Source organism: Schistocerca piceifrons, chromosome 8 (assembly GCF_021461385.2).
Source record: "Schistocerca piceifrons isolate TAMUIC-IGC-003096 chromosome 8, iqSchPice1.1, whole genome shotgun sequence".
Lineage (NCBI taxonomy): Eukaryota > Metazoa > Arthropoda > Insecta > Orthoptera > Acrididae > Schistocerca > Schistocerca piceifrons.
Genome location: NC_060145.1, coordinates 133149978 through 133170585, shown reverse-complemented (window position 1 = coordinate 133170585; position 20608 = coordinate 133149978). Strand labels below are relative to the sequence as shown.

The 20608-nt window shown below is 38.4% G+C and overlaps 1 protein-coding gene across 1 annotated transcript in view; it reads left to right on the top strand.

The window, feature by feature from the left end:
* Positions 1-19024, top strand: part of LOC124711313 (actin-related protein 2/3 complex subunit 3-like) — a 41184-nt gene extending 22160 nt beyond the window's left edge. Inside the window, exons 3-4 of the mRNA XM_047241330.1 lie at positions 6830-7025; positions 17735-19024. Of these exons, the coding sequence (XP_047097286.1) occupies positions 6830-7025; positions 17735-17892 (354 nt within the window). The 3' untranslated portion in view covers positions 17893-19024. The remainder of the gene's footprint in view (positions 1-6829; positions 7026-17734) is intronic.
* Positions 19025-20608: the final 1584 nt, after the last annotated feature.

Here is a 20608-nt window from a genome sequence, read left to right as displayed (position 1 = left end):
GTTGCATGTGGACAGAAGATTTGCACCAACCTGTGGTGTGTGCAAACCTGGAAGTCGGAGTTGGAGGTTTGAGCGAAACCTCTCAAATCTGTGGGTTCAGACTACATCTGCGCAGACAAGTTGGAGCGTGTGGACAGGAGATCGCCGCAAATCTGGCGCGAAACAGCTGTTTGCTCAGTCTAGTGTTTTTATTTGTGCGCACAGGGCAGTAAAATGGCTGATACTCGTCAGTGTTCTCGAAAGTTTGTTAGTGAATTCATTGAAATATATAGAAACCACCCATGTTTGTGGAAGATTAAAAGTAAAGAATTTAGTGACCGCGACAAAAAGACAGCACCATACAATGCTGTAATTGAAAAATTGCGGGCAGTTGACGCCTCGGCAAACAGAGAAACAGTAATAAAAAAAAAATCGTTGCGAACTGTTTACCGAAAAGAGTTATCCAAAGTTCAGAAATCTAGAAGATTTGGTGTAGGAGTAGATCAAGTCTACCAGCCAATGTAATGGTATTTTGATCTGCTTGGCTTTCTTAAGCTTCGCACTGCAAATCTCGCAGTAAATTTACGTGAGAAAACTGCTTTCGCTTTAGCAGCCACTGTCTACACCATTTTGACCCCTTTCTCTGTTTCCTGCGGTTGGTCTGAAGGTTTTTGCAACACAAGTTGTGAACACAGGCCACAACAGAACTTCCTCCATTTCTATATTTCAAAATAACTTAATTAAATTTTTGACGTTTATGGGGAGCGTAGTCGCTTGCCACTGATATTTCTTTTCAACACCGACAGATGGCGGGCGAGTAGTAGATTGGGGTTTGTGTCGTGTGAACACACCATATTTGCAGCGATCTTTTGCATGTACAGACATCTGCGCCGATGTCTGCGCAGACAGATCGTTGCGTGTGGACCGGCCTTAAGATTGTGGGGTAAGGATATGATCTTGACACAATTTGGGAAAACTAACAGTCGGAATATTTTAGAAGTATGTTGAGACTGATGTTGAAAGTGAAACATTTATTTGTTAAATTAGAAGAAAGGTCAGTGTTGGCCATAATTTTGATGATTTATTGACAGCAAAATCGACTTCCGATGACATAATGATCATCTTCAGTGCTTTAGCGTAGGCACTAGTGTAAAGTTATTATTAGTAACAAAAGCTATGAAACGATCACAATGACAAAGATGAAAACACAGAAAATGGTACAAAACAGTACTATCAGTTCAACATATCTCTAATTCACTAAACCACAGAAATGTTGGGAAAATACCATGCTCTCATTTATTTAAGATCCATACACAGATTAAGCCTCACATCACAATTATGCAAGGTGTGATCAAAAAGTAATGGGAATTTTTTAATTTTTATATGTGTTTTCCAGTGCTTGGTAACTTTTTACTTTAGAAAAAGTTGGATTTAAGAATTTCCTTTAAACTTTTCTTGAGAAATGGAATAAAGTGCAGCATCACATTCGAAATGTTGATTGTGGCTTTTGACAAATCTACTATAGGTAAGGCAAGAGTTTATAAGTGGTATAAACATTTCAAAGAGGGTCGAGAAGGGGAATTGCTGAATGAAGTTGACAGTGATCCAGAATTTATAAAGAAGTTTACAAAGGGTGATGACGTCGTTGCTGATGATGTCGGCATATCCTTTGGCTCGTGCCAAGCAATTTTGTTGAACCTGTCGTTTCAGGGTACAGCCATGCAAACTTGTCAAATGTGTCAATAATACTTAGGATGTAGTCGTACCATTAGTGAGTTAGCATGAGATAAACATAAAGTGGATTTCTCTCTTTGTAGAAGGGGTGAATAAAACCCTGTTCAAGATAGAGAGGATCAACTCCATGTTGGTTACGGAAAAAAAAGCTTGTTTCACAAAGCGCCTAGCATCCAGCGCACGTTTGTCTATCAGTTATACATATGATTTTTAAACACATCCTTGTTGGTTTTTGAACATTTTTGAACACATTTTAAGCTGATTTCTGAATGAATCATAAGTTCATTTTGAAAGCGTGCATAGTGTACGTGATGTCTCTTCCAGGAGAATCCTCGTTGCATCTAAAAATAAACTTTCTGCAGACAAAAGGGGACGGGGCTATATAAGCTGAGTGGAGTAAAGCCGAATGGATGAGTGCCAATCGCTGTCTGATTATGTCGTTGATTGGGTTTGCGAATGGTCAGTGTTGTTATAACTACCAGCAAAATTCATAGATTCATGCTACCAGAATGGAAATAAATGACTGATAGGAATAACAGGTTAGAAAGATTACATACTATCTTCTCAGTGTACCCAAGAAAATGAAATATTGACAAATTTTTGGCCAGGTCACTATACTAGTAAGGACCAGATTGTACAGTCCCCGGCTAGCAGCCGCTTAAGTTCTATTTGGGGAGTAGCACGGAAAACGTGTTGTACGAACACGTAATAATGCCTAACCGGAGAACAATCGTGGGATAACTAAACCTGTGATTCTGGCAGGGTTAGTGAAATTAATCGGCAAACAAATTTTGACAATGGCAGGAATAGCTGCAGAATTGATGATGACAAGATTGTTTGTTAGAACGAGGAAGGAGAAGAAACGGGGACATCACACAAATTATGGAAGAATAAGACAATCTCAAATTTATATAAAAATTTCTTAATGCTACTTTTCGATCTCATGCTTGAGAAGCTGGTGTGTATGAATGAAATGTGAAACTATTTCCTAACATAAAGCTTTTTGCTTGTAGTAGGCCTAATAGGCATTTGATATTGGCACTTCGTGAATTATATATCCTGTCATGTTATGAAAATGGCCATTTGTGCCAAAAGAGTCTCGTTTATTTGGTGTGTCTTACAAAATTGTTCCAATATTAGAAAGGCCTCTTTTGTTTTATCTAGCAGACAGTGACAAAATAATCATAATCAGATCGAGAAACGACATACCAGTCTTGGGTATTATTTGTGTTTAACAGCTTTTTCGGTATTAGATAACTACATTTTGATTTTTCATGTAGCGAATTGTTTGACAAGCTTTGATGAGGTAATAGATTCTTTCGCAGAAAGGTAAGCATGCCATGTAAAGCTGTAGCAAGATTAGATAGGAAAAAAATGCTAGGAGCTAAGGATTGAAGAAATGTGTATTTTCTTACTTGTCTCTTTTCTTTATTGGTTTTATGTATCCTATATTTAATTTTATGTCACACAAAACAGCAAGTTGTTAGCTAATAGGCAATAAAGAGTGCAAATTTTCTGAAGAGTTCTTGTTCTCCCAATTACAAATGATCCCATCCACTATTAATTGGGAGATTTTTTTTTTTAAAGATGGGCAGGCTGTCAAACTAGCCGACTGGGTGCAGGAGAGGCACCACAGGACATTTCAATTTCCACTGTCCTGAATATAGTTTGATGGCATTCATTGCAAAATACACATGTTTCAATTCCACAGAGCGAAATACAGTGATGTGCGATAGAAGAATGCTTTATGAAGAGGCGTGGCACTGCACTTTGGCACACTTAAGACTAAATAACATGTATTACATTTCCTTGAACACACGTTTTATGTTTCAGACTTTTCAGAAAGATGTGCGCTACAAGATGAACATATTTTTGAAAATTCAATTTTTTTTTAGTATTGACCCGGATTGCAAATATCGTAGATCCGAGGCTGATGCGCAGAGCAGTCTGAGTTACAGTGGATAGTCTCCACATGACCTGTGTTTACATTTAGCGATTTTGCTTTTTCCCCTTCGTTTACTCTCCCGTCAAATGAAAACAAAAGACGTATCTGTAGCCGGGAGCTATCAAGTGAATTAAAATACATTCACATAATTACGGATGGCCAAAATATGTTATTAGTTTCAGATTTGATTTTATTTCCACCTTTCTGACTGTCAATCATTAATCACCCTGCGTAACAATGAAGTTATTTTTGTCTGTTTGCTAAAGAAATTTGACTTTCATTAGCCTTTTCCGCAGAGGCAGTCAGTGTATTTGAAACAAAATGTATCTGAAACGAATTGTTTAATTCCACAGTACTGGCGAGTTTCAACTGTTCGCTGCATTTCAAGTGCACGTCTTCATCTTCTAGCACACATGGCATTATGCCATAATAAAGAACCAAACATGATATAATACAGTACTGGTGCTCCAAGAAAATTTACATCCCGAAAACCACACTGAAAATCTTAATATCAGGTCGAGGTCTGCTTGATTGGGAATCTGAACATACGAATGTGCACTTTAAGTATGCACTTTAAATGTGCACATTTTAGTATGGTTCACGAAATTCCGATGCTCTTGGGGTATCCTCTGGTGTCTTGTTTCTTTTATGACATAAATGTATGATCTTTCAAGGTTTTACACGTATGTACATATGGGCTTTCTACGTCATGGTAGCTGTGCAGGCATGGTGACGCCTGTTATCTGCACTCTCTGGCAACTGCTGAAACGAACCTATTTCTAACAGTTAGCGGGAAAATATTGCGAATGGTGGTTTGAAAAGCATTACTTTCAAAGTAAATATCCTTTTACGTAAGTTGAACTATGTGTGAGAATGTACCACGAATTTCTTAAATCACAGAAGAGCATTTGACCATCATTTAAAAATCAGCTCTTTGATGATGAGCCATTTCGAAGATTTTAGAACCCTGAAGATCAGACATTTGTCATTATTAAAAATTTTACTGGCACATTTGTGTGAGTCTTAAAGTGTAACACTCGCAGAAAGATCAACATTATATGCGAAATGTTAACTTCTCTTGCAGCTTATTTACCTTAGAGACCAATATTATATGTGAAAGCTTTGCTTTTCATGTAGCAACACTATGTATATTAATTTAAACTATTAACTTTCCCTGTTTGTGTGTTCATGCTATGTAACAGTGATGATGTTGCTGTTGGCTGACTACATCACGTGTCCTATGCTCTGAATATCCTCTCTTATCGGCTGCTGAGATCACATGACATGAGCTATGACTGGCTTACAGAAATGCATCGCAATCTCGATTTCAATGATTTGGAAAGTAACATGCGGTGTTTGGTGGAGTTCCAATCTATACTTTTGTAATACGAAAATACGCAACATATAAAAGATATTTCCAAAACGTGTCATTTTCTAAAGTGCTGGGAAGTACTATGCCGTGTGTGAAACCTTAACCATTCAAAGGATCGATAAGGGAAAATATACTGTCACTTAACTTGGAAAAAGCATGTTTTCACCCGGGAGAATGTGTATTTTTAACCGGGTAATCCGGGAATGTTTCTTCCTTGTCCACGTATACACCCTGCTGCTGTTCTTGGTCACTAAGTGAAGGTCGTTGGCCACTGCATTGTCTGTGGTGAGAGGTAATGCCTGTAATTTGGTATTCTCAAGACACTCTTGACACTGTGGATCTCAGAATATTGAATTTCCTAATGATTTTCCAAATGGAATTTCCTAAGCATCTAGCCCCATATATCATTCCATGTTAAAAGCCATAATCACATCATGCACCTTTTCACATGAATCATCTGAGTTCAAATGACAGCTTCACCAATGCACTGCTGTTCTGTACCCTGTGTAAGCAATACTACTACTGTCCGTGTATGTGCATATCACTAACCCATGACGTGAGTCATCCCAGTTGCACAACACCTGACAAACAACACTGGACCAGTCCAATCACTCAAAAGCAATGCTCAAATGCAACATTAAAACCTTGACACTCACTCCCAGAGAGCTCCACCATGTATCCACTTCAAACACTGTCCATTTCAAATACACTGCTGCAACCATGACACCACATAACACAGCACGGTTATGTCAAGAGTCAAAGCCAACAACCAATATCAAATGTTTTGGTTGATTCCATGCAACCAATTTTTGCAACCATAGCCAAATGACTACTCGTCATCTGAATCAGATGATTATCAGGATGGCTGATTGTGGGATTTGGATGGGCAGCTTACATGTTTTCCTCTCAGGTCAACTGATCCTAACGATAATGAAAATTTTCATCATCTCATGACAACAATATGGCATGTAATGTTGTACATGTGCAAACAGGAAGAGAACAGAATGATGACAGTAAGTTTTTTCTTGTGTCCCTCTTATATATTGGAATGTGAGATGGTTCTGTAGTGCAGCCTGAGTTATAGATTAAGCTGAAAGGTGACATTTGTTTGTGAGTTGGAAGCCAAAGAACATGAATATGAACTCTTAATTGTGGCAAAATAATGATCTGTAGTGTAGCTTGAGGCCTATGTTAGGTTGATTGACAGTTCACACTCGCGCGCGCGCGCGCGCGCGCGCACACACACACACACACACACACACACACACACACACACACACTCTGTGTGTTTTAGCGTATATTTTTTATCCCTTTATATTTTTATAGTATGTGAATATTGAACATCATTCAAAAGTATTTGTGTCATAATGCCAACTGTTGTATTGAATGTAAAGAAATCTGCTGTGAACTGCTGTTAGAATAAGGGATATTTCTGAAATATTGTACAGTGGTGCATTAATGGTAACTAGTGCTTAGATCTTAATGGAAGTTGTCTATAGGTTGAGGTGATATACCACTTCATAACAAAATAACGTTTAAAATGTTTTACTTGGATTGCTGCATTTTGTAATCAGGCTTTTCGTGACTTTTTGAATGTATTCAGTCATGATATTCACAAATTATGTCAACATTGGGGAATTTCCACATTAATCAGACTTACCAGTTTTTAGTGTCTGTAATTATAACTTTCAGATATTTTATGCTTCAAAATTAATGCCAGTATTTCTTGCTCTTGCATAAATTGTACAATAACTATGTATTTCACCTAAAGTTATGTCTTTTCTTTTTCACTTATTTAGAATGAAGCTGATAGAGTGCTTATTTACATTACCTTGTATATAACGGAGTGTTTGAAGAAGCTACAAAAATGTAGTACTAAAGCGCAAGGGATGCAGGAAATGTATACATTGGCAATATCTAAGTTTGACATCCCTGGTGAGCCAGGATTTCCTCTTAATTCTGTATATGCCAAACCTAGCAGTCCTAGTGAGGCAGGTAAGTACACACAGCAACAATATGAAACTGTGTAGTGTATTAGTTTTAACATAATTTTCAATTAATTTTGCTGTGTGATATAAATCGGGATCAGATAAAAAGAAAAGTTTACTTTAAGTGACCTGTAGTTATGTGCACTCGTAAGGTTGAAGTCCACAAGCTCTCTCATTTAGAGAAAGATCGCCAGAAATAAAGGATATTGTTGGAGAGAATGACTCACATAGTTCACAGGTGTTCAGGATAGTATAAAAAGAAAAGCAGATAAAAATGTGAAATATATATCGGAGTTGGAATCTGCAAAATAGTGTTGTATTCATTTTTCAAATATTTGTCTTTCTTTTCACTGTATATGTATGTAAATCCACACAAGCTGAATTCCTTTCTGCAGTGGGCAGGCTTGCACGCATCAGTGATAGAGACAGCAAACTGCTGATTCAACTATGTCTGTTAGGTATCTGCAGGGAGGCTAAACTAGCATGGTTTCTGAAGAGGGGTATCACCTTCCATTGTTGCTATTGTGGCACAGCTGAGAGCAAGGAGAAACTACAGCCATTATTTTCCTTGAAGATATATGGCACTGTTTAATGTTGATAATATTCTCTTGAAAATGGGTGAGGGTAGCTGAGGAGAAACAAGGCAAAAGGATTGGGCCCAGCAGAAATATTTTAGTAACACACAATATGTTAAATTTAACAGATCAGAGAAGAAAATGTAAAAATAAAGCAAGGCAAAAGGGTAATAAAAAATGAGATTTTCTGAAAGTAGAAAATGGCAAAGCAGAAATGACTGGAGGACAACTGCAAAGCTGCAAAAGACTGCATGACTTTAGGGAAGGTAGATGCCGTTTATTGAAAATTAAAGTAACATTTGTAGGGAGGAAAAACAGTTAACATAACATCAAGAGGTCAGATGACAAACCAACACCAAAAAAGGAGAAGAATGCTGAAAGGAATAAAGGAAAGAAAGTTGACAACAACATTATGGAGAGGAAAAAGAAAGTGACCGGCAGTGAGATGGATGTGATATTCCCCCAGAACATTAAAATCTGTTGTGAGAACCAGCCATGACATAACTGTTCTATCTGGCATACATGAGATATGTACAGGTTAAATACTTTATCAGTCTTCAAGAAGAGTGCACTAATCCAAATACCAAGCAGATAGGTGGTCACAAGTGTATTACAAGCCACCAGTATAATAAGTCATGGTTGCAAAATAATTGAAACAAATTATGTACAGAAGATTGAAATGACTAGTGAAGGCCAATCTGGAGAAAATCGGTTTGGGTTTCAGAAAGATTTAAAAAACATTAAAGCAGCATGACTTGCATTAGAATATAGGTTAAAGAAAGACTAACCCACATTTATAACATCTGTATGTTTAGAGAAAGTGGTTGACAAAATTTATGGTAAGCAACAAGTTATCAGGGATCAAATATGGGAGGAGGGGGGGGGGGGGGGGGGAGAGAGTTTATACGCAACTTAAACAGATACACCAGGCTGCATTTATAGAAGTTAAGGACATGAGAGCGAGGGACAGACAGTAATTGAGAAGGGCGTGAGGCGAGGCTGTAGACTGTGGCCCATGTTATTCAATCTGCACACTGAGCAAGGTGTAAAGAAAACCAAGAAGAAATTTGAAAAGGGAAATAAAGTCCAGGGAGGCTACCCAATGACAAATTCTGTTAGAGACTGCAAAGGAATTGCTAGAGCAATTGAATGGGTTGGATAATGTCTTGAAAAGAGATTGTGAGTTGAAGATCAACATAAATAAAATTAACATGCTGGAATGTAGTTGAACTAAATAGGGTTATGCTGAGGGAATTATTAGAAAGTTAGGCACTAAAAGTAAAAGATGAGTTTTACTATTTGGACAGTAAAATAACTGGTGATGATTGATGTAGAGAGGACATGAAATGCAGACTGCTAAGAGGAAGGTAAGTGTTTCTGAAGAAGAGAATTTTGTTAACAATGAATATAAATGTTACCTTTTCTGAATGTATTTTTCTGGAATGCAACATTATATGGAAGTGAAAGATGGTTTATAACAGTGCAGCTTTTGAAATGTGTTGTTACAGAGGAATGCTGAAAAATCAATTGGCTAGTCCAGATAATTAAGAACAACTAATGAAATAAAATCAGGAGGAAAGTGCTTTGTGGCATAGGCTGAGAAGAGAAACATTTAGACATCAGGGAATAGGTAATTTGGTAATGTAGAGAAGTGTGAAGGGTAAGAATTGCAGTGTGTGGCCAAGGCTTGAATACAAAAAACAACTTCAAAGGGATGTAGGCTACAGTAGTTCTGTTGACATGAAAGCGCTCAACTGCATCAGACCACTCTTTTGACTGTAGATGAAAACAACTTGTATTCAGGAAACACCGAAGTGTAAAGATACAGTGACTTATAAATTCCATATATAGTATGCAGTTCCTTGTGCTCTAAAAGCACTAAGTGTTCGTAAATTAATTATTAGGTGGTGCACAAGTTTGTAGCATTTTTCTTTTGCAGATTGGTATTTTAGTTGCTATGGCTTTATTATTTTATTTATTTAAGCCAACTTAAGGAATGCTTATGACTAGTTCTTCTTCGATGCTCTCTTCCCTTGCCAATATCTCTTGAGCCCTGCTGGTAATTTCTCCTTCCTCTCCTGTGAAAGGGGCTTCCAACGTTAGGGACTCTAGGTGGTGGGGTCCAAGATTCTACCAAAGCACAAAATTTGGAACAGTCTTCTACCTCAGGATCAGAGATCCCAGCTGAATCCATGTCCTTTAGTACTTCATTAAGCCACAGGCTTCCAGTCTTTTAGCTGTTAACTAATGAGAAGATCTTCTTGGTAGAACTTGAGCCTCCTACGCCACATACTGGTGTTGGCTGATTCTAACTGTTGATACAGTTCAGTATTAGACTTCAGTCGGTAGGTTCAATTTGGGAGCAATCTCGGGCCATGAATTTTTCTGAGAATATGTGTTTCGGCTTTCTCCAGGTAATCCATTGTGCCTTCTCCGTTCATCAAAAGGGGCTCTGCGGCATACAGAAACTGTGGTCTGACAGCACTTCTGTATTGACAGACCTTAGCATTCTTTGAAATACACTTCTTGTTGTACTGATTATGGGACAGATGGTATGCTGCTTTGAGTTTGTTACGCCTTTCTAAGATGGATGTGCCATCTCTATCATTGGGGTGGACCCATTCACCAGGATAACGAAAGTGATTGACCCTCCCAATCATTCCATGTATAGTTGTGAAAGGGATGTTACTGGAGTGCCGGTTCTCTAATTATTTGGTCGTGTCATATGATATTTTTGACCCTGACTTCACCGCTGTCTTATGCAGGGCTTGGACAGAAATGACAGCATTGCAATGTCATCTACAAAAGCAAGGCACCTTATCACATTTCTTTGGGTCCCAGCTCCAGTGGTAACTGGTTTGATCCCTAGATTCCTCAGCGTACATTCCCAGGTTTTGATGGCTTTATCAAGCACCAGATTAAACAGAATGGGTGATAGACCATAACCCTGTCGTACTTCCGTTTTGATGTTGAAACTCCGAGATAGTTCTCCTCTGAACTTCACCTTAGAGGTTGTATCCGTGAGTATCTGTTTGATGAGAGTGTGTGTGTTGTAATCCACACCAGCTCCATGGCCATATTCTTAAAGTGAAGGCATTGTGATTTATACCCTGAGAGTTCCTCTTTGAAGGCTCAATGAAAGTTTTGTACATTTTAAATTCTTCATCCAACTTTTCCAGTCTTGGTCGATCGTAAGATCTCTTCACACACCTGATGGTCTTGCTTGTCAGTTTCTGCACCATTGTGAAATTCTCCTAGTCTTTTTGTCATTCAGTCGAGTTACATTCCCTCCAGCCTATGGCACGTTCATCATCTGCAAGATCGCATTCAGAATTCCACCATCTATGACGTCGCTTCCTTCGAGGATGTCTGAGGGTGTTGGTTGCCTCACTTACAATGGACCTCAGTTAGTTCCAGTCTTTCATTTCTTTTTGCATGATGTCAGTTTTAAAGCGTTCTTTATAGTCTGTAAAGAATTGGAGATCAATCCTTGATGGCATTGTGTTAGAAGGTACCTTTCGATTAGGTAGTAATCTGGTCTTTATTTGTGTGAAGAAGTGGTCAGAGACAACATTCAAACCTTTGCATACTCTGACATTCGTGATATCTTTCCTACTCTTTACACTGATTGCAACATGATTGATTTGAAATGATCTAATAGCAGTGTTTGGTGACTGCCAAGTCATTTGGTGTCTTACCTTTCAAGGGAATACCATGGTAATGATCTCCAACTGACGCAATCTTCACAGTTTTCCGTTAGCATTTGTTCATCTATGTGTTGGGTAAGGCCCCAGTATGTCTTGGTACTACTGTTCTTTCCCCAGTTGAGCATTGAAGTCACCTACCAGTAGTCTGACTTGGTGATCGGGGACCTTACTGATCTCATCTTCTAGCATCTGCCAGAAACTTTGGACCTTTTCAGGGTTGCTCTTGTTATTATTAACTGTAGTGTGTGCATTTTACAATAGAGTATCCCTTGTTGCTGCATCTTAGGGATAACAGAGAGATGCGTTTGCCAGTTGATTTGAATCCAATGACAGAATCCATCATATCATGTCTTATTAAAAAGGCAGTTCCAAAAACGCTGGAGCCATATGTGTTCTTAGATGCCAGCTTCCCTTTAATTATTCTATAACCTTCCGACTCGAAAGCCATATCATCAGTGAATCTGGTTTCTTGGACAGCTGTTATTGAAATTTTGTGTTTATTCAGGATATCAGTCAATTGCTTGAGTTTTCCGGTCCTACAGAGGGTTTGAATATTGATAGTTCCAAAGAGTGTGATAGTTTTGGGTCTCAATCGGTTGATGGTTTTAGGGAACTCCAACTTCCTGCACAATGAGGTCAGGCTCCCCAGACTACGAAGGCCTCAATGCACCACCATTGATGACGGAAAATTAGATACTCCCTGGGGTAGTGACATCTCATTGTCGTTTATCATTTTGTGTGAACTAGTAAAGGGATTTACTAGGGGAGAAGGCTGAAAGCCTTCAGGGTTGGCTACTCTGAAACTTATTCAGGAGCTTTGATTACAATAGGGTCACCACTCCCAGAGGCATTTTAGAGCTACTGCCAGCAATTATTCAGACCGCCCCTTACGTGGGGAACAGATGCCATTGAAGCTGCCCCTTACATGGTGAACAGATGTTGCTGATTTCTAGTGCACTCATACTATTCCCTGTGTACTGGGCTGCCTCTTCTGCAATCTCCAGCATTCTGAAGTCCATCTTCTCCGCTGTGGATTCAATTGAGGTCTTCACTCATAACTGTGAGCTGGGGCCCTTTGTCACCTCCTTGGCTGTTGGGAGCTTCCCACCATTCCTCCTCCACCCTCGGAGTCACAGGATGTCTTTTAGGGGATGTCCTGTTCTTCATTGTGGACTATTCTTAGCTTCCCCTTGCCTCCGACCAACCTGCAAGCTAGCGAACCTGTAGATCTTCTGGCTCATTAGGTACTAAGCCACCCCACTGTCGTCAAGGTGATAGTCCCCGGGGTGATGGGGTTATTTATCAATATTTGTGTTTACATATTGTCTTTTTTCATTTGGAGGTAGTGAATGGAGCTGCGGACACTAGAAAATGGAGTGCCAAGAGGAGGAATCGGAATGTTTCATACATTTGAGTTCAGTAAACGGGTGACAGCAGCCGATACATCGAGAAACATATGCAGTGGTATGGGGATAGTGCTCATTGGATAGAGCATGGCAAGATAATGGTTTTCTCGTTTTAAGGATGATCATTCTTAAACATTTGTGATTCTCTATGTTCAGGAAGACATTCGGGGTTTAATGAAGATCATTTAAACATTATCATCCTCAGTGGTCCATGTCATGTACTTGAGGCTTGGCAGATGTAATGAACCGTGATCATTCCACCATCGTGCGCCATTGGCATCTTGTGAGGAAGATTCAAAAATTGGGTGTATAGGTACCGCATGTTCCAAACCAATATCTCAAAAATCAGTAGATGGCCATATGTAGATATCTGCTTGCCCATCATCAGTTAGCTCATAAACAACCACCACCATTCTTATTCTGTCTCATTACTGGTGATGAGAAGTGTTATCTTTATGCTATCATAAGGGAGAGAAAGGAATGGTTGAGGCCAAACAAAGCTGCAACTTCCCTTGCAAAGACCTGAATGCTTCCACAAAAGAAAATGTTGTGCACCTGGTGGAACAGCGACAGTGTGGTTTACTATGAATTGCTTCTCCGAGATGTAACTGTCGCTGCTTGCCTTTATTGTCAACAACTGAGACGTCTCGCAGATGCAATCCAAGAACAATGACCAGGAAGATTGTGAAACGATGCTACTCCACTATAATGCCTGCCCACATTCTGTTAGACTGACAAAAAACACTATATGTGAATTTTGTTGGAAGTTATTCAGCACCCACCTTATTCACCTGACATTGAGCACCTTCAGATTTCCAACTTTTCTGCTTTCTATTGAACAACCTTCAAAGAAACTTCCTTTTCGGATGAAAGTGCTCTCTGAACATGGCCTGATAAGTTCTTTTCCTCAAAACCACACGATTTCTACAACTGCAGAATCGAGAAGTTACCCCAGCATTGGTTGACTGTTGTAAACAATGAAGGAGAAAATTTTATTGATGACTAAATTCCCTGGTATGTGTATCTTCATGGTTATTAAACTAGTGGAAGAATGCTACGAACTTGTGCACCAACGTAATATATTCCATAGATCTCGCCTTGGAGTGTGTTCAGGCATCAGGGATGAACCAGGGTGTACTCTTACAAAGAGATGCAGCTGTCAAAAACAGTCACAGAACAGTTACATACCATTTGCATTCATCCTAACCAAAGTGAACATAATAAAATTTACAGCAGAGCCTCAATTGATGAAAAGGCTCTTTATTCCTTTCTCAAAAATACCGAATAGATGCTTCTTGTCTACTACCATACCTTAATATTTGACAGGCATGTTTGAAAAGGAACATTGCAATTTGTCATTATGTTTATGAAATGTTCGGTTTGGGTATGTAGGTAATCAGATAAATTTTATGAAGGGCTGCTAATGCAATAGTTTATTAATTTTCATTTGAATTTACATAATTACCAATTTATAGCTTCATATCTGCAGCATCGTGTTACAGACCTCTGTACTGCTTAGAATCCTATATAAAGATTCTAAATATACAATGATACTTTATCCTGTCATTAACATATGTTGGCCTATGGATAAGATACCCGAGGAATGTAATCTGGCTAAAATTTTCTCCATGTTAAAGAGAGGTAACAGAAGCAGCACAAACAACTATAAAGGAATTAGCCTCATTGATGTAGGCTGTAAAATCTATAACATTATCTTAAACAGGAGACTGTGCTCTATGGCAGTATTAGATTGCTACTCATCATATAGTGGAGATATTGAGTCACAGATAGATTCATCAAAAAGATGATCAAACAAGTAAGCTTTGGCTGGAAAGTCCTTCATCCAAATCAGACCCCACACACACACACACACACACACACACACACACACACACACACACACACACACACACGGCCACAGTGTCTGGCTGTCAAAGCCAGACTGCAAGCAGCTGTGCATGGTGAGAGAAGCAGTCTGGATGGTGGACGGAAGGAGGAGACTGAGACGGGAAAGGGGAGGCATAGCAGGATTTATGGGTGGGGGATGATAAAGTGCTGCTTTTGAGAGTATACAGTGATGAAGAGGAGAGAGTGTAGGGCAAGTAGGTGCAGTTGGAAAGTTAAACAGAGGAGGGGAGGGGGGAGCAGAGAAAGGAGGGGGGTAAAAAGCCTGTGGAATAGAGGGCTGTATAGTGTTGAAGTGGGAACAGGGAATGATACAGGCACGTGAGGGAGAATGACTAATGAAGTTCGAGGCCAGGAGAGTTACAGAAATGCGGGATATATTGCGGGGAGAGTTCCCACATGTACAATCCAGAAAAGCTGGCATTGGTAGGAAGGATCCAGATGGCCCAGGTAGTGAAAATGAAGAACATTGTTTTGTGCAGCATGCTCAGCAACTGTGTGGTCAAGCTGTTTCTTATCCACAGTTTGTCAGAGGCCATTCGTACTATACTCAATGTCCATTCTTCTTTCCCTTCTTTCTTGTGTTTCGCTTGTTGCCTTCCAAACCGCACTTCTTGCTCATCATTATTCCATCCTGGATTTACCATTGTTAGATTGTGCGCAGTCTCCAATACATTTTGATTATAATAGCATATAGGTTTTAAAAAAGGATGCTCCTTCAAATGCGCTACATTTAGTCTACAACAACTGATAAATAAAAAGGAAAGAATTTAACTTAGAGATGCATATAGCATTTGTAGGTTGTGAAAAATCTTTTGACAAAGTAAGCAGACACCTATCGCAGCAGATTATGGCAAAAGAGGCTTCCCACCTCATCTAATTAATGCTGTAAGAGCTCTTTTCAAAGATACAAAAATTATAATCGAAGATGGAGATAACTTGTTTAAACAATTGGCAGCATAGTTGGGCAAGAATGTGTCAATATATGCATAGATATCCTAGTCATAGATTGGGAGCAAAATATCACCTACGGCATACAGAGCAACGGGGAAAATGTTTTAATACTATGCTATACACAGGTTATCAAATAATAATCCAAGAAAATGAAGATAATCTATTAATAAGGGAATGGTCCAATAAGACATGTCGAAAACTGCCCTGAAATTTTTTACTCAGGAAGGAGACAATGGAAGAAATGCACTGTAAAAGTTTTAGCTGCTAAGAGGCACTGCCAGTATTTTGTAAAAAATCTTGAAATTACACATTTTTGCCACACAAAGAACAGCTTATAACAGCGGTTTGTACAGCCCTGCCCACCTAGTGCATGAGGCGAATCATTAACGCAGTGCCACATAGTGGAATTATCGAGAGTTCACAGACACCAATTTTAAGCACCTAAAGCCTGTTTACAATGGAGCGAATGGAAGTGAACACTTGCGAGCGAGCATTTGCAGAAAATGCAGTATCATTCGCTTGTATGTGGGTAGAATCATTTATACTAGAGGGAATAGAAGAGAATATGAGATAGCGAACATCGTCGATGAATGCTGTGTTATTAATTTCTAGTTTTTGGAGCTAATATTCTGCATTCTATCTCATTAGAGCTGCAATGTGAAACTTTGCTATTCAATTGGGATTATTTTGCATGGCAAAGCGTGCACTTCGTGATCCAGTGAACATGGGATCAAATCCCGTTCAGACCACAACTTTTTCACTATGATTTTTAACTGAGTATTCACCTCTCACAGATGTTGCAGTGGCCACAAAAGACATGTGGTTCAAATTCCATGTTAAGCTGCCGGTCTCCATTGTCCGATTAGGTAACTGGGGAAGGTTAGGGACACGTACGTAGCTGCCTTGGCATCCAGTTGAAAGACCTGTGAGAGGTCTACCGGGTACACCAGACAGAATTCTCTTTTGCTCATGCTTATTAGCTTGTTTGCTCCAGTGAAAACCTGGCTTAAACTATACAAACATTTGTTTGAATAACTTCATATCGACATTTCAATTCTTGCACATGTAATTCTGATAAAAGTGGCTAGCAGAGAAAATAAAATCATGGCAGTGTTTGATGTCACAGATGACTTCCTTCAGTGAGGACTTGTAATTCGTTGAAATGAAATGTGTCTTGCAGTACTAAATTTTATAAAAATTCCTGTAGGTCATTCCTTATAATAATGTTCGAATGTTGTACATTTGACTATCAGTGAAACAGTTCAATGTCTGTTCCCTGTAGTCATCACAAAAATGCAAAGTGTCTATTGAATGACAAAAACAAACATTTTTCTTGCACCAGGGATACTGGACAAAAGAAACATTGATGCAGTCAGGCACTTTGCAGTAACCACTAGTCTTATTTGGACAGAACAAGGATGGAGTCAGAAATGGTCCTGGCCGGTGTTCTGCATATTGCACTGCATGCCAGGCATACTTGATCAAATTCGTAAAGCGTGCTGAAGAAAACTGGTAAGGCACATACGACTGGAGCGTAATAATATTGTTCCACTGATGAACCTGAAATGGGAGTATCGGAAATTATGTTGTCTGATAATTTCCTGGAAAATGCTTTCCACTGACGAAAAAATTCTTTATCAAGAGGTTGAATTGCACTAGTAGTTCCAGGTAGAATCCACATTACATCTTCAGATTTTTTTGTCATCCTCCACAAAAAAGAGGTGTTGTTATATCTAGAACATGAATTCAACAAAAGTAATGAAATAGTTTCTTCATCTGGTTGGAACACATTTTGAATGAAATGTTGAAAATTATTCTTTCCCATTTTTCCAGATTTTGATGAGTCGATTACAAGATTTTTGCAACTAAACAGTCCATTTTTATTTTTTTTCTAATTTGCCTTGCAGTTCTTGCTGCAGAAACAGTAAACCACTCATATTTACAACTGGCATTATCATTTTTTAAGCACATGAAAGATTTTGAGAGACTCTGTGTTCTGGTTAAGTTTGCATGTAAATAACTTTGTCCTTGCACTTACTTATTAGATAACAGATGTTAAACATATTTTATTTTGAAAAGTTTTACTCTATGTAATTACATTCAGAACTCGGTAGTTTTCCATGTGTATAATTTTGGATGTAGGACAATAGATGTTTATTTCCATTTCAGACCTGATGAGGCAGTATATACAGCAACTTCGTCAAGAGACTGGTGTAAGAGTATGTGAAAAAGTTTTCTCTAGTGATGATGGGAAACCATCAAAGTGGTGGCTGTGCTTCGCAAAGAAGAAGTTCATGGACAAGTCCCTTTCTGGTCCTGGGCAGTGATGAGAGAACGTGATGAGATTCATGTTTGAGGTGGTCCGTGACAGCAATGCATTTTATGAAGTATGCTTTTTAACTAATTATCGTACTCTCCTGTATCTTACTTCTGTAACAACCTTGTTGCAGAAGTAGTAACAAAAAAAAGTACAATTGCACACACTGTAGCAAGCTTCAGTTTGTTTGGTCATCAATTATTAAATTTATGTTGGTAATTAAATTTGTTGGTAAACACAGTGTGTGGTGGAACAGAAGTTCTTGTTACTGCACATTGAATACCATACTTTTGTGGCATTCATTTTGATATTCTGTGTTGTCACTTGGATTATTAGTTTACCTTATTGTAAATACCATATTATGCATTCCTGGCTGTATGTGTCAATATTATTTTGTAACTATCAGTTTTCTGTCAGCTCTTACTCAAAAATATTAATTTGTACAAAAGCGTGCATCATATTGTATTCTGAATAAATTGCTGTTGTATGACTAATAGTTAAAAAAAAGTGTATCAGATGTGACCTTGAGTTTAAGATTATTTATTTCAATTTTGACTTGTATTCTTCGTTGGCCATTAGCTATAGTGCTCTGTGCTGTGATTTTTTGTAGCTCTGGAAAAATGTCAACATACATGTAAATGATCATGAAAATCTAAAAAAGAAAGAAAAAAAAGATACTTACTTAATACCATTTCATTTCTCATTCAGTCTTCTTCATTTTTGGTTCCATTTTCAGTTGGCCATCTTCACAATATCTTATTTTATATTATCACACTTCGTTTTCCATCTGATTAACTTTCAAGTTATTTATATTGCCTCAGCATTTTATCTTACTCCTACCAATGCCACCATTTGTACATTAAATCACTTATTTGTTTTTAACATATTCATTTAGTAATCTTCATTTAAATGAAAGATTTTATTTACTTGTTCCTGAGTTTATTTGATGCTAAATATTTTAATCAAAGTAGTGTAGTTGCATATTCATTATCAGTATTTAAATGTACTATTGAAAGTACAAGGGTGGTTTGAAAAGTTTTGGGATGGAATAGAAAAAAAGTACTTACATCACTGAAACTTTTTTTATTTTTCAGTTTAGTCTCCTTGTAGATTAATGCACTTGGTCGAATGATGTTCCAGTGCCTTGATTCCATCTCGAAAATGAGGTTCCTCCAGGCCTGCAAAATAGATGTCAACTCCAAATATCAGTTCTTCGTTTGAAGCGAATCTTCATCCACCAAGAAAAATTTTCAGTTTTGGGAAGAGATGGAAGTTTGACAGAGCCACATCAGATGAATAAGGCTGGTGTGGCAACAATACATACCTTAGTTCATGTAATTTCGCCATGGTGATGGCACGTGTGCAGGCACGCATTGTCTTTCTTCCTTGTTAAACATGGCCTGTTTTGTATATCTTTTGTTGCAACTTGTCCAGGAGGTTAGCATAGTATTCTCCAGTACTGTTTGCCCAGTGGAGAGATAATCTACAAACAGAATCCCCATCGCATCCCAGGACACTGATGCCATGACCTTTCCCACCGAAGGAATTGTCTTTGCTTTCTTTGGTGGTGGAGAATCAGTATGTTTCCACTGCTTTGACTGTTGTTTTGTCCCTGGGGTATAGCGGTGCACCCAAGTTGCCAATCGGCATGAATGTCCTTTGCTTTCATACCTTTCTTTATGAAGTACTTAATCACTGCTCGAATCTCAATCTCAATTTTTTTTTTTCCCCTATCTTTGCAAATCACTACGCAGGAACAACAACAGAGCCATGTCACCACCACAGCTCTCTTCCAAGAATGCTGACATGGCACATGTTTACAAGCAACATTCCAATGAATATCATGTGAACAACTAGTTGCGCTAATGCTGACCTCTCATAGTGATTGTGAGAGCTTTTCAAACCAGCCTTGTATTTGTGTGGCTGACCTATCATCAAGTTTAGTAAGATATGTATTAGTTTGCTGTTTAAATCTACATAATGATGTATGGGTCACATGGACTGGGATTTGTTGGTTATAGAGTATCTGTAAAGAGTGCCTGATAAGACTGTGTCCTGTCATCCCAAAATATGTGCAGAGTTCTAGAGTATGGTTAATCATTTGTAAAGTTTTTATAAATTTGTGATGTATGTTTGAAAATTTAATAGTTCTGAGTTATTAAAATGTGAGCTTCTCAGTCGTAGTGTTGTGTAATTTTTGTAACAAGTTTTGACAATCACACTCACAGTAATGTTCTTGATGACTTTCATTTTTTTCATTAAATTTTATAGTAATTATTATCAAGTGAAAAGCAATTCACTGCGACATAATTACACAACACACTATTTTGCGTCAGATGTTGTATGATCTGTGTCAATGGTAGCTATATTTTAATAACCGTAACCTGATAGGCACAGTATTTGATGCTGGTAGGAATAACCCCATACTTACTTACGAGCAGATTAGTTGACATAAGGTGCATAATTAGGCCATCGGACTTGTCTCAGTAGCCAGGGATTACGTGGCAGAAGACTGGCTTTAGAAAAAACAAGAGATAAATGTGAAGTTGGGAATTTGTGAAAATCTACATTGGTTGAAGTTGAGAGCATGGAAATAAGACTGGTAAGGGTGGCCTATTTCCTAACACTACATTTCAAAATCATAGCTGTGATGTAGAAATTGTCTATGCAGTCCAAACCAAACTAATAGCATGCAATGAAAGCAACATACCTTTACATAAGACTTC